Source organism: Apostichopus japonicus, chromosome 7 (genome assembly GCF_037975245.1).
Source record: "Apostichopus japonicus isolate 1M-3 chromosome 7, ASM3797524v1, whole genome shotgun sequence".
Classification (NCBI taxonomy): domain Eukaryota; kingdom Metazoa; phylum Echinodermata; class Holothuroidea; order Aspidochirotida; family Stichopodidae; genus Apostichopus; species Apostichopus japonicus.
The window spans coordinates 21,511,752-21,524,375 of NC_092567.1; the positions used below are offsets into that span (position 1 = coordinate 21,511,752).

Sequence of the window (12,624 nt, forward strand, 5' to 3'; positions counted from 1 at the left end):
TGACAATACTTTTGTCAAGAAGGTGAAAAATTGGTGAATGTTCAAAATTTAGCTTTGCATTGCAAATGATTGACAGATAAGCATATAATACCAGAAGGCGTGGAAAGGCGGTTCTGAGAGTATAGGCCCCCCGCCATTAGGTTCCGGGTCCAAACACCCACCAAAGGGGTCACATATACACGTGTCCTATTCACATTGGTGCATTAGTGTTGTTGAAAACATTCTTGGATGTCATTAAGGTAGTTCTTGTCCAGACAATGGATAATTTGCTATACTGTCATCTCAACCGGCGGCTATCAAGACTTCAAGCCTATACATGCATGCTGCGATCACAACGCGGTAATGTTGAACTGGTAGTTTTCACTTCCTGAAGTATTTGAGAAATTTTGGTTAGTGAATTGCGACGCAATGTTAAGATGCTGAAGGCACCGATGTCCTACTGGTCATGAAAAGTGCTAACTCAGTCTCTGTTTTACCGCCATGGTCCTAGACACTAAATGTGGTGCTTATTTCAAGGTCCTACTACCACTGGTTGAATGCGGTTTGCAATTCATAGCTCAGTCCACCCCCAGGGTATTAGTAGCATGGTGAGTTTTACCAGATGAAACTTTGTAGAAAACAACTTTTAAAAATGTTATCAATTAACAGGAACGCGCTGTAGTGTTAAATGAAGAAATGAGTATCATGTCCCCGTTCATAACCGGTTGTTTTATTATGGACTATACCATTCGATATTTGGTTGCCGCCGAGTTTAACAATGGTAAAGGTTGGCATATAGCTTAATGATTAATAATAATGTAAATAATATTAAGTCACTAAATTGAATAAGGTTAAGAATGTTAAGTGTCGTTTACAAAATAATTTGAGAAAACGACAAAACAACGACTGGTTAGATTGCACACAAATACAAAACACTCTTACGTAATAGTGGAGTATACCGACCCGCGACCAGTCTTTGGGCATGATCCACACATGATGCAGAAAGTTCGATTGTTCATTCGTTAGTATAGTTTTGAAAAATGCTACAAATCAAACACCTCATTTATTTATTTATGTTGATCTTTTCCTGTTATTTTTTCTCTTAAACGGCAGTTTTTGCTCGTTCGTTTCAAGGGTGCGACGTACCTACCTTCATCAGCTATTACCGGCATATATAAATGTTACCTTCCTTCAATGGTTTGATTTATTTAGATGGCTTTGTTTTGAGAGGTTTAATGGAAAACAACAGCATATGTCGGTATATTGCATATTATCACTCCATTCCCTCTCCAAGTAAAATGAATAAATGTGACTATTTTACGGCATCTCTTTCATTTTTTTCTTAAAAAATACCAAGACTTCACTCAACGAGGAAAAAGCAATTGAACAAGCTAAAGGCCGATATTCCAACCAAAATATTTTTTTATTTTATTTATTTTGATTGCTAAAGAGAGTGAACTCGATTCTTATTTTAACATTTCGTAGCTCGGACATTTTTCATAGTACAATGTACAAAGCAACTGAAATGAATTTTGCCAGTTGTAAATAAAACTTAACCAGTAAAAAACTATTAACATATCTTCTGTGGAAATTTAATGAGTTCTGACCAAACGTTGCGTTCTTTGTGAAGTAATACAGTCCCCGGAGCAAACTTTCAGTTTTCCGGTAGGCCCTTGGAACGCTAGAAGAGGTGTGGCCTGGTCGACTACAAAGAAGGTAGCCTGAAGGGTTGTATTTTACTTGTAAGTTTAAGTAGTGCAATATTTCGTCTCTTGTAATTTCTGTTGTTACAGGTGCCGCTATTAACAACCAAGTTCGCTTGATCATTTTCGAAGAGTAAATCAAATATTTACATGCGTGACCAGTTAAGGGCTAGCAGCCATATTTACTGATCAAATATGTTTATTCATTAGATAAACTTGGTATCTGGCCATTTAGGCGCGGCCTGACAAGCCGGCATAAATAGTCCTATCTAAATTAAAACTAAAGCCAACCTTTTTTGCCTTTTGTTAGATGTGACTCATTTGAGTCCTTCGTTGGGGGCAACAATGAAGAAGGGAGAAAGTCAATGACCACCGTACAACTTATATTTGATTTAAGTGAAATAGGACACAATTTCTTTTAAAAAAACAGTAGTGTTTGAGCACCCCACCCCCCCCCCCTTAACTGCGGCATTAATACCATTAAGTTGCTGTCGAACTGCCTGGTTATATATTTCGTTTTCTTGCGAGACGTCACCGTTGCTATTCGATAAACGTGAGAAATGCTTCTTATGACTGCGAATATTATGTTCAACAAAATAAGAGAGAGAGAAACACAATCATTAAAATAACTATGGTAAACAAACAGTGAACAACATAACCATGTCCCCTGTTAGCATGTCTATGATACATCGATGTACATCGGTAGTTGGTATTGCCCCACTACTTTCTCAGGTTAAAATAATGCCAGGAGATTACGATCATATTTACATGAAGATACAAACGTCCATATCATTCCTATCGGTTACGAGAGGCTAAATCATGTCCAGGTGAGGAGACGTCGACCTGGATAACCATGATCAAGGATGAATATTTACCGTAGATAAATATTTCCTCAAAGTGTCGGTAGGTCTGAGGGTGTTCAATTAAAATAAATTCGTGACTCTTGCATGTCATTATCGAATGTTTGAATAACATATATATATACTGGGAGTTAACTCTGAGAAACATAGGCTCCCTGAAAAATTCAAGACTATGCTAACTACTGCGGGCGAAATTTGAAAGCGCCCTCAATTTACAAAATTCCAATTTCAGCTCTTAGAGGATTTTGTACGTAACAGATGTTTACGTTAGAAACCAACATGAAATTGGTTGAAAAGGTGAGGAAAAAAGTACTGGAATCAATTTCTGTGGGGTTTTGAGCTAGAATGCACATTTTATTGCCTTTGTGTCATTTGAAGAGCTTGATCGTGCCGTTTTTAGACTTAACTTTTATAAGAATTTCGAAGTGTATGTCATAATGATATTGCGTATTTATGTAATATACCAGTTGCGCGAATCTACCAAGAGACTTTGGTCTTTGAATCATTTTGATAGATGAAGGCCTAAATTAGGCCTAAGCAATGACACTGTTCGTTGGTATGCATACAATCAACAATTGAAACATTGATGGTAGTCTTAGACAACATCTAGAACTGTTGTCAATTTACCCTAGTAGTCATAGCATAAGTGGTTTGAATGATTTAGGCTAGGCCTAGACATTAACATCACAAAAAAGCACTAGCAAAACAGAGAAGGGCGATTCCTTACAGTCGTACGGTACAATTCGGAGACATTTCCTAATACACAACTTACTAACTAAAGATGTTCCATAGTTTAGGTAGTGAGGAGGCAGGTTGTACCCTAAATATACTAACCAGAATAACAATAAAAGTGTTCAACATTCTTTGTGGGAAATAGTGAAATTTCTTATGGGACACTTCACGGACATGACTTTGTGTTGTTTTGTAGAAACTGAAAAGTTCTGTAAATTGGCTGCAGATATTCCTATTTATTTGCATTAATTTCATTCACAACATGTTGGTGTAGCTAATTTAAACCTTTATTTATCATTGACTGGGTGGAGTCCATGAATCAGTATGTCGTACCGGACATTACAAATGCGTGTCGTATGAGACAATTTGTCCATACACTTAAAATTATGAACAATGTACAGTATCCACTCCCTTTTCCATTTTTTGTATACATTTACGACACAACATTTGGATCTCACTAACAAATGCAAATTAGAGTCTTTTCAAATTTTAATTTGTGGGGTAGGAGTCCGTTATCAGCATGTCGAGCGTGACATCGACAAGGCATGTTGTACAGGACAATTTGTCTTTACATATGAGCACATCTAGTTCAGCATTTTGTAAGAGAATTAATGAACATGCCATACGGGATGTTTGTGTGTACTCTAAACAGAGAAAAACTGTTTTTTTTGCCTATCCCTTCTGTTTTCTGTGGGTTTTATTGTAATTACATTTAATTAGTAAAACAAGTTGATCTAATAAGTAAATTAGCAAATCAAAGTCTTTCAAGTTTTTCATTGGTGGGGTAGAATATGAAAATCAACCTTTGTAGGGAACATAACAAAATGCATTGTACCAGATAATTTTGTGTTTACTTTTCAAAGTTGAGAAGAAAAACTCCCTACAGAGTCTCTTTACAACATGATCAAGTTATCTGAATATTCTCCTATCTCAGCAAAAAGACTACAATGCAGGGAACATGTAAAGGCCCGGTCACACTATACCGTTTTTTTATCGGAATACTATCCGATTTTCCCGAGGAATCGAAACAGCCAATTTTTTGTTCGGGTCTTCTAGCCACAGTGATAAAGGACCTGATTTGCTATATGTTGAGCCATTCCCATGTGGAATGGCCCTCTCGTAACTTTTGATATTGACTCCGTTTCCTTTTATCGGATAGCTATCCGATTTCTCCTCCGATTTTTATTGTTTTTCGATGTGACGTCACTTCAGAATGTCGTCCGTTCCAGAAAACCTCAGATTTGGAGTAGGTATTCGAATATTCCACTGCATTCATTACATTCACTACCACAAACCTCACTCTTCGGCCTAACATCGGAAAAATCGGACCGTATTCCGATAAAATATCGCTGTAGTGTGACCGGGCCTTTATACTATATTATACACTGTACTATAGTATCTAATAGTGTAGATACAGTTACTGCATTTTCCAAAAGTAGGATTTTGTTTTTTGATTTTGCTCAATCTGCAAGCAGTTGTACAAGTGGTCAGCCCTTCAGTGAAGCAGGCTTGGGGTAATCGTAATCAGTAATCGTAATTGATTACAATCGATTACATTTTTTGAAGTAATCGTAATCGTAATCGATTACTTTTGTGAAAATTACCAAGTAATCGTAATCGTAATCAATTACAAGGGCAAAGTAATCGTAATCGTATTACATTTATGATTACAGTGAAATTTGAATGAGAAGTGCAAAATTAGTAGAAATGATTAAAACTAATTCTTACTATTGGCTTTTAGTGTGACCAAAGAAGTGTTCCTGCTTCTAGAATTCTCTAGCACAATAAACATTTCAATGTTCATTAGTAAAACGTTAATTGTACTCATCTCATGTTGTGGGGAAAAAAGTTATTCAGAAATTTGCCTACATTCCATTGTCCAATAACCCATCCAACTTTGCACCATTTACACCTCTTTAATTAATGTAATTAACCTTGTTGCTGAAAAAATCACTGCAAATTAAGTATTTTGGCGGATCAGAATTTGCTTTACCAGAGTTGACCACTTTTTGATGAAAATAATTTACTTTTACTTTGGCCTTCCATGTCCCATGTACTGTGGAATGCCCCATTTCAAAGCTGTTTAGTTTTATTTTGGTGTTATACAGTAATGTAAAAGAGTTTTTAGTTTTGCTGCTATGCAGAAATTATTAGTTTACAAACTATAGTGTTGCATGAAAATCTTCATTTGTTTTACTTTAGTATTTGTCTGTTTACTCTTTGTCTGTTTAAATTGTATTTTTTACTGGACTTATGGGTTACACATCTTAAACGTGTTAAGGCATAAATGTGTAATGCCTGGTAGGAATTGTAGATATACTTCCACAATTTTGTCCATATATACTGTAAATGCCCTTCCTTTGCCCTATTTCATTGCCCTATTTCCCGGCAGAGAGTTATATTAAACAGATATGCAGAGGATTGTGCAAGTAACCACAATGTAATCATGATTGTAATCACGATTACATTACAATGTAATCGTAATCGATTACTCCAACTTTAGGCTGCAATCGTAATCGCAATCGTAATCATACATTCTCAAGTAATCGTAATCGATTACATTCAGATGTAATCGCCCCAAGCCTGCAGTGAAGCATGTATATCTATACACAGTACATAACCCTTGGTATTAAAAGCGAGAAAAGCAATGAATACTGTGTGCTGTAATTAGGTCAAGTTTGTCAAACAGCAAAGAACCATACTGTAGTACTTTGCATTGTGGCTTGCCTACTTCCTTGTTCTTATAAGTTATGCAGAATTGTCACTACTACTGTACATTAACAATAAAGGCGCAGCGGTTCTTGATTCAGCTTATTGTACAAAGATTGCATGGTAGGCTCGTACTGTGTGCCATTCCTAATGCCAAAGCTGTCCTTCTCTCAAAAATCTGCCCTTTCTCCCACATATGCTAGTCATATAGGTGAAAGGTTGTATTTCAATTAAAATTTTAAAATAATTTGATTTGAAAGTTAGGTCACATATTTTTTGTCCCTCTATGTTTTGCCCCTCATGCATATTTGGTGACCACCTCCCCTGAATGATCTGAATTTGTTAAGGTCTTGTTTATGGTTGATAATTAAGATGTACTCATCCTGTTTCATAACTATTCAAATATATTAGGATATATAACTATCAAGTTTTTAAATAAAACATTTTCACCATTGCCATTTCTATTGATGTTCGTCCCTCATGCACAAAAATGGCTGTAGTTGATAATATTGATGTGCACCGTATTTTACTTTAATGCATAGTTACGTATTGTCAACGATAAATAGTAATTCAAGTAAGAATTATTATACTAGGATATTTTGACGAAGAATGGTATAATGTTCACAGATCAACTTCTTCGAGACCTGTTGAACTTCTACAGATTTGTTCAGCAGTAAATTTAATGAAATACTGTCTATGTTCATTGAACTTTGAGGATTAAACATTTTATGACCTACATACAAGTTTCATGCAGTCCTGGTTTGTAATTACCTCGGCTAGAAAATTAAGTCCAAAATTCAACTTAAGTTCTGGTACAGACAGGTATGTCCTGTACGACATGTCACAAACATTAATAAATGGCAACTTTTAATTAAAATGGAAGACATTTTGCAGCAATTACAAGGATTAAATGAGACCTAAATGAGACAGAGGATATGAAAGGAAATGGAATTCATTTAGCTTGGTATGTGCAGATGAAAAAAAATAAAATATATTTTGTATGTGTCATAGCAATTAATGGTCAATGAAGTTTACTTTAAGATTCTGCCATTCTACGATTAATGAGCAAAATACATCAATTTTAGTAAGGGGACCTTAAAATATCAACTGCAAATTGCTTTCTGGGATTTCCTTCAAAGTAACTGTTAGCATGTGTATATTTCCCCTTTTTTCCTACCTTTACCAAAATTTACCAAGAAATAGCAAAAAAAAAGGACATTCTCAGCAAAAGTAGGCATTTAATCAGGATATTTGAATTTGTCCAATCCAAAAACCTTCAAAACTTAAAATTTTAACTACTTTTCTACCAAATTCTACTACTCTATGGAACTCTGTTCAGAAAGTGAAGTCTAACATGTGTGTCTTGCATCTACACGGACTCGCCGAAAAGACTGTTATCTAAAGCCAGTGACCACATTTGCTCAAGGTAGCAGCGAAGATGATCGGGTTATTGAAAAGAGACAGACTCAAACACAGACACAAACACAAGACAAGACTAATGTTGTGATGGCCAGATATAAATCCTATTAAAACCTGCATTCTCCTTCTCCATTACGATAGGGTTTGGTAAGCATTTTCTATATATTTTATTCAACAGAAGATTTAGTTAAGTAATCTCATCAGCATGAGAGCATGATGGCGAGCCATGAAGGAGACGAAGATGCAGAAATAGAGGCGGAAATTCAGAGAGAATTAGATGCACTAAATATTGAGGATTTGGAAGATACCCTTAGCAGCGAAGAGGAAGGTGATGAAGGAGAAACTGAGGTCAGTTTATCTTTGTAGCCTTGAATAATGCCACACCTCCCTATACATCCACACCTTTCATCCACAACCTCCCGCCATCCCTCCTGCTATCATCCTTGCAACCCTAGTTATCATTTAGACCTCAACGCAAATCTAGTCTCTCTCCTCCGCTCCCTCGCTGATCCAATCGACGTATTTCATGATCAATGTCAAATCGGGGAGACTACTTTTTTTTCTTTCTGACCGTCATCGTGAGTAGCGATACAATCCTGCTTGTACTCGTCCTCCTTCATGTGGGATCTGAAGATACCTGGGAAGTAATATAACTACTTTAAAGCTGTGAAAGATGATGATGCCAAAGAAATAGAAAAAATAAAAACAGATTATATTCAACACATGGAAGGCGGGGGGAATAAAACCGAGAGACCTGAAATCGTGGGCGGGGAAAAGTGGCATTTACATCACCCACGGAGCTGGAAAACTCCCTCTAAGTCCAGAGCTCAGCCCAGTGACTGCTGTTCCCCGTGGACCAGCTCTCCAGTCTTTAGCGGGCTCTCTGATCACTGGGGTTCCTAATTTAAGGGGAATCCCTTCCTTCCCTCATAGCTGAGGACCTCCTTTGCAGGTGGTGAAGTCAAGCCAGTCATGGTTTGATTTTATGTGAGTTTTTGAGTGAAGGTGAGACACCAGACCACCATGCAAGGTTTTCACTGCAGCATGAAGACCTTGTGTAGTGTCAGACTTACATTATAATCTGACAATAACCACAAGTAAGTTATACTTAACAGTCCCTATTATCCCCATTTAATGGCAGCATTAAACACTTGAACAGTTTTCCCAAAATGAAATAGAAACAATAGCATTTAGTTGACACCACTCAGCCATTGTTAACTGTTTTATAGACTTTTTGAATTAATTTAATAGGCCATAAATGCCAGTTGGAATCCTGCCAACTCTTTTATGTAGAATGATTTAACTTTAGATGTGTCATAAACATCGAAAATCAAGCTGCTATGTTGAATTGGGTCAGATTCTTGAAGGCACCAACCAAAAGTTACCCTTGTTCAGCAATTGACTGACGTTTAGTTCTTTAATTACAGTACTTTCAGAAACTTTTTTGTTTTGTTTTTTTGTATCAAATATTCATTCTTAGCCAGAAAGTGAATAAATGGCCAGTGCAATCAAAAACCAGCTTAACCTTGGTGAACCTTATTGTTAAAACTTTTTTACTACTGAATTTGTAACCATGCACACTTAAAGATGAACGATAGTGATTTTTCAGCATCGACGAAAAAATACAATTTTATTCAAGAGTATTCTAGTTGGTTTCCATATTACACATGTGAAAATTCAAGTCAATCCGATGTTGGGAAAGGCTTAAAAAAAATTCCTAAACTCGTTGATTTTTTAAACAAAAATTGGGCTTTTCGCGAACAGCGATATGATGATCACATGATCTACAGTGACATGTGACGTCATTATGATGATAACAAAGTGAGCTCGGCGTAGTGTACTTCAGCAGTGTGCACTTAGTGTGTAAGTTTAGTTGCAACCTACTCTATATTGGACTCGACAAACAACCTAAACCAGAGAGGAGATTTGATACACTGCGTCAGACATCAAGGTCTAATTTTAATAAGGTGTTATTGTTCCTGCTTTTTCTTGTCGTTTTAGTGAAGCCGACTGCCCCAATGTAAATTACGGAATAATCGGTCATAGAGCCATCTCGGGCCCAATTGAAATTTGCGTGTGGCAAGGTCACTAAAGTAAAAAAAAGTTTGAAAGATTGATGCTTTTATGCCGCATTATTTATATATATCCCGATAAATGCAACGGTAAATGTTGGAACTGGAAGACATGTCAGACGTGAACAACCTAATGACTATGTGAGGAGAGAATCCACGTGCAAATTTCAATTGGGGCATGGACGTTGCTTAGGCAGAGTTTTTTTGGTCAGAGATGTGTTCATACCCTCCAAACCACTTTAAATGTAATACGAATAGGAAATGTGTGTATGCTCGAGCGAAACAAAACATCGTGTAAGTATTACTAACGGTAGCGCACACTGTCACTTATGTTTGCACAGTGTGAAAGTACCGTTTGCGGACCTACGTGAAGTTGGGCTAGAATACGATTCCTCCTGAAGCCCAAACCACAAGGCATGCATGTGAATAAACGCAATAGGCATTGCATGTAGTGAGAAAATTGTTCGAGCTAGACTAACTACTCGACTGAGTTCAAATGCGGTTTCATTTCAAGCTCAATGAAACCTTTCTGTTGGATTTAAGGAACAAGGAACGTTTATGTTTTACAGTAGGCCTAGTGCATACAAGCGAATCTACTTTGTTTAGAACTTTGGATTTTCTTTCGGATGTTATACTAAACTACGTTTGAGACTATCATCACTATTGTTATTGTGCCAGTTTGACTGGTAAGTGAGCACATACATACATCACTCTGTATAAAACCCGCCAAAAACGTGATCTTGAGATTTACGTTACTTTGGGTCAGCTTGCGAGTTACCTCTTCAGATATTGGGAAATTGTTGCGAAATCGCCGCAAATTTCGTAAAAAAAAACTTGTAAACACGTGGTGAAGAAATCAAGAAACACCAGGATATTCATTATCTATTTATGTCTTGAACATTACGCCGGAAATAACAATTATGCTGACACGAAATGCACGCACAGCTCCGTACTGAACAGTTCACAACAGAAAAGATCATCACAGTGACGTCATTCACTGACCTGAGGGCTGTTCAAGGTCGTTGCAGTGTTTGCAAATTCCTAAATTACGGAGACGAAAAAACGATGTTTTAATTCCCTTTTTTATAACTTTCCGGTGTGCTATTTGGAAAATTAAAAAAATATGTTGCTTGGTAACATATAAACTACATTATATATGAAAATGAGAGATTTTTTTTCTGTCACTATCGTTCTACTTTAATAGAAAGTCCCATTTTTGAGAAAATGTTTTTTAGACGTAAACAACAACAGAGGTTACGTGGATTTAATTACCGAATTAAGTGCATATCAAACCTATACGTAGATGCATGTAGCGAGGAACAAACTTTCCCAAGAGTGAAGTAGTCGCAATTTCTACTTTCTACATTCTTACGTTTGTTAAAACATTTAATTAAACATAAACAGCTAAATAGCTTCACTGTGGGTCAAATCTTTTTTTACCAACCAAAGTGCATTACCCATACTAAGGTTGCACGGAATCGGGTTGTTAAGGCATCTCCGTAAAGTATGTTTGAATACCAAGTGAAAGTTGATGAGTGTGTCAGTTATGAATTGATAATAGTAGCACTAACGAACACTGTATGCGCCTGTATGGATCCGTCCGAACGACACTCGTTGTGCATTCACACAACACTGTGAAAAGTCAAAGCTTTCGGAAGCCTAACATTAATGTCAAACAGAAGACCAATCAGAAGTTGTCATGTTCTTGACAAATGTTCAGATCTTGTTTTCAGTGACGACTTCAAAGGTGAACGAGATGGAGAGAGTTCAATGGCATCAAAACTATTCTTTTGGTCTCAATGTATATTCCTTAGTCACGTAAAATTTTGGCACCCGTAAGACGCATAGAAGGAACCCGTTCAGGTGGTATCCTGCACTGCATAAGACCAAATATGTATGTATTTTAGATCCTCCTGCAAGCAGGAACTCGCGAAGAAGCCTCATTGGAGAAGCCTCATTGGCTTATCAAAGCAGCAAGCTGACCGAAGTCAGTCTCTTACATTCATTTAACGTCCATGATTATGAATGGTTAATTGTCAACAACTCTATAACTGGACGACATACATTAATCTGGGAGTGATTCGAACCGGGGACCTTATGATTGAAAGGCACCGGCGTTAACCACTGAGCTAAACACTCCAAGTGTTTTATTAATATAAACTCCTAGTGTTTTAAAAATATTATTACTATTATTATTTTTAACAATTATTTTTACAATTACACCAAAGGGTGAGTTTTACTCACTTTACACTGAAAGGGAGAATTTGATAGGTCCATCCTCATCATTCCATCGCACAGTTAATTCTCAATTTCAAAAATTAAAATATAAATTCAGTCAAGTTTTAAAATTTGAAAATTTTCAGTTTCACTGTAATGTTTGAAATGATACCTCCTGGTATAAAGCCTAATAAAACTATACTGCTGTGAGATTAAAGCCTGGAAATATACATATATATTTTCGAACCAGTGCTATGCTCAACTGTATAAAGGTGGTGGAATAACAAGCAAAGAGACCTACTGTAGCAACTGGGAGGACCAAAGTAACGTGGGCTTTTCCATCTGAAATGGTTCTCCAGATTGAAATGGAAAAGGAAAACAAATCCCAAACCTGAGCTTTAAACCGATAATGTGAAGTGTATTAAGTAAATTTGCTGTAAATTTTGGCGGCTAAGTGTCGTAAAATATATGGCAACATCAGACCGATAATCATTAATGCCAGGCGGATTAAAGCAACAGTATAAACTGCTGAGCTGTTTAAGTAGATTTCATCAGGAAGAGACCTTTTCAGAATTTGTGACTGCTTATTTATCTGATTACCAAATTAATACAAAGAAGAAGTCTGTCGAATATGTCCTCTGTGTACACGTCAGGTTTAAGTAGACGAGTCGGGTTTTTAATTTCCTCCATGAATTGTGAATGAAAATAATAATATCCAGGGATTGCTAACAGTCTACTGTGAACTGAACCTCACAGATAAGCAATCAACAAAAGAGGTGTGACCTCGAATATAACAATGGCCATTGTTCACAGAGTTGACCGCCGGTGTTTTGCTTCAGCGGTTCACGTCTGAGGGATAAGGGTAAGCTCTGAGAAAAGAATGACTTGTGTATTGCCTGGCATTATTTAATTTTTTGACCTTTTTTCCTTTGG

The 12,624-nt window shown here is 36.7% G+C and overlaps 1 protein-coding gene across 1 annotated transcript in view; it reads left to right on the forward strand.

The window, feature by feature from the left end:
• Window positions 1-2,738: 2,738 nt before the first annotated feature.
• The window catches only part of LOC139969728 (uncharacterized), a 39,799-nt gene continuing 29,913 nt past the window's right edge, over window positions 2,739-12,624 (forward strand). Inside the window, exons 1-2 of the mRNA XM_071974928.1 lie at window positions 2,739-2,839; window positions 7,581-7,750. Coding sequence (XP_071831029.1) covers window positions 7,616-7,750 — 135 coding nt within the window. The 5' untranslated portion in view covers window positions 2,739-2,839; window positions 7,581-7,615. The remainder of the gene's footprint in view (window positions 2,840-7,580; window positions 7,751-12,624) is intronic.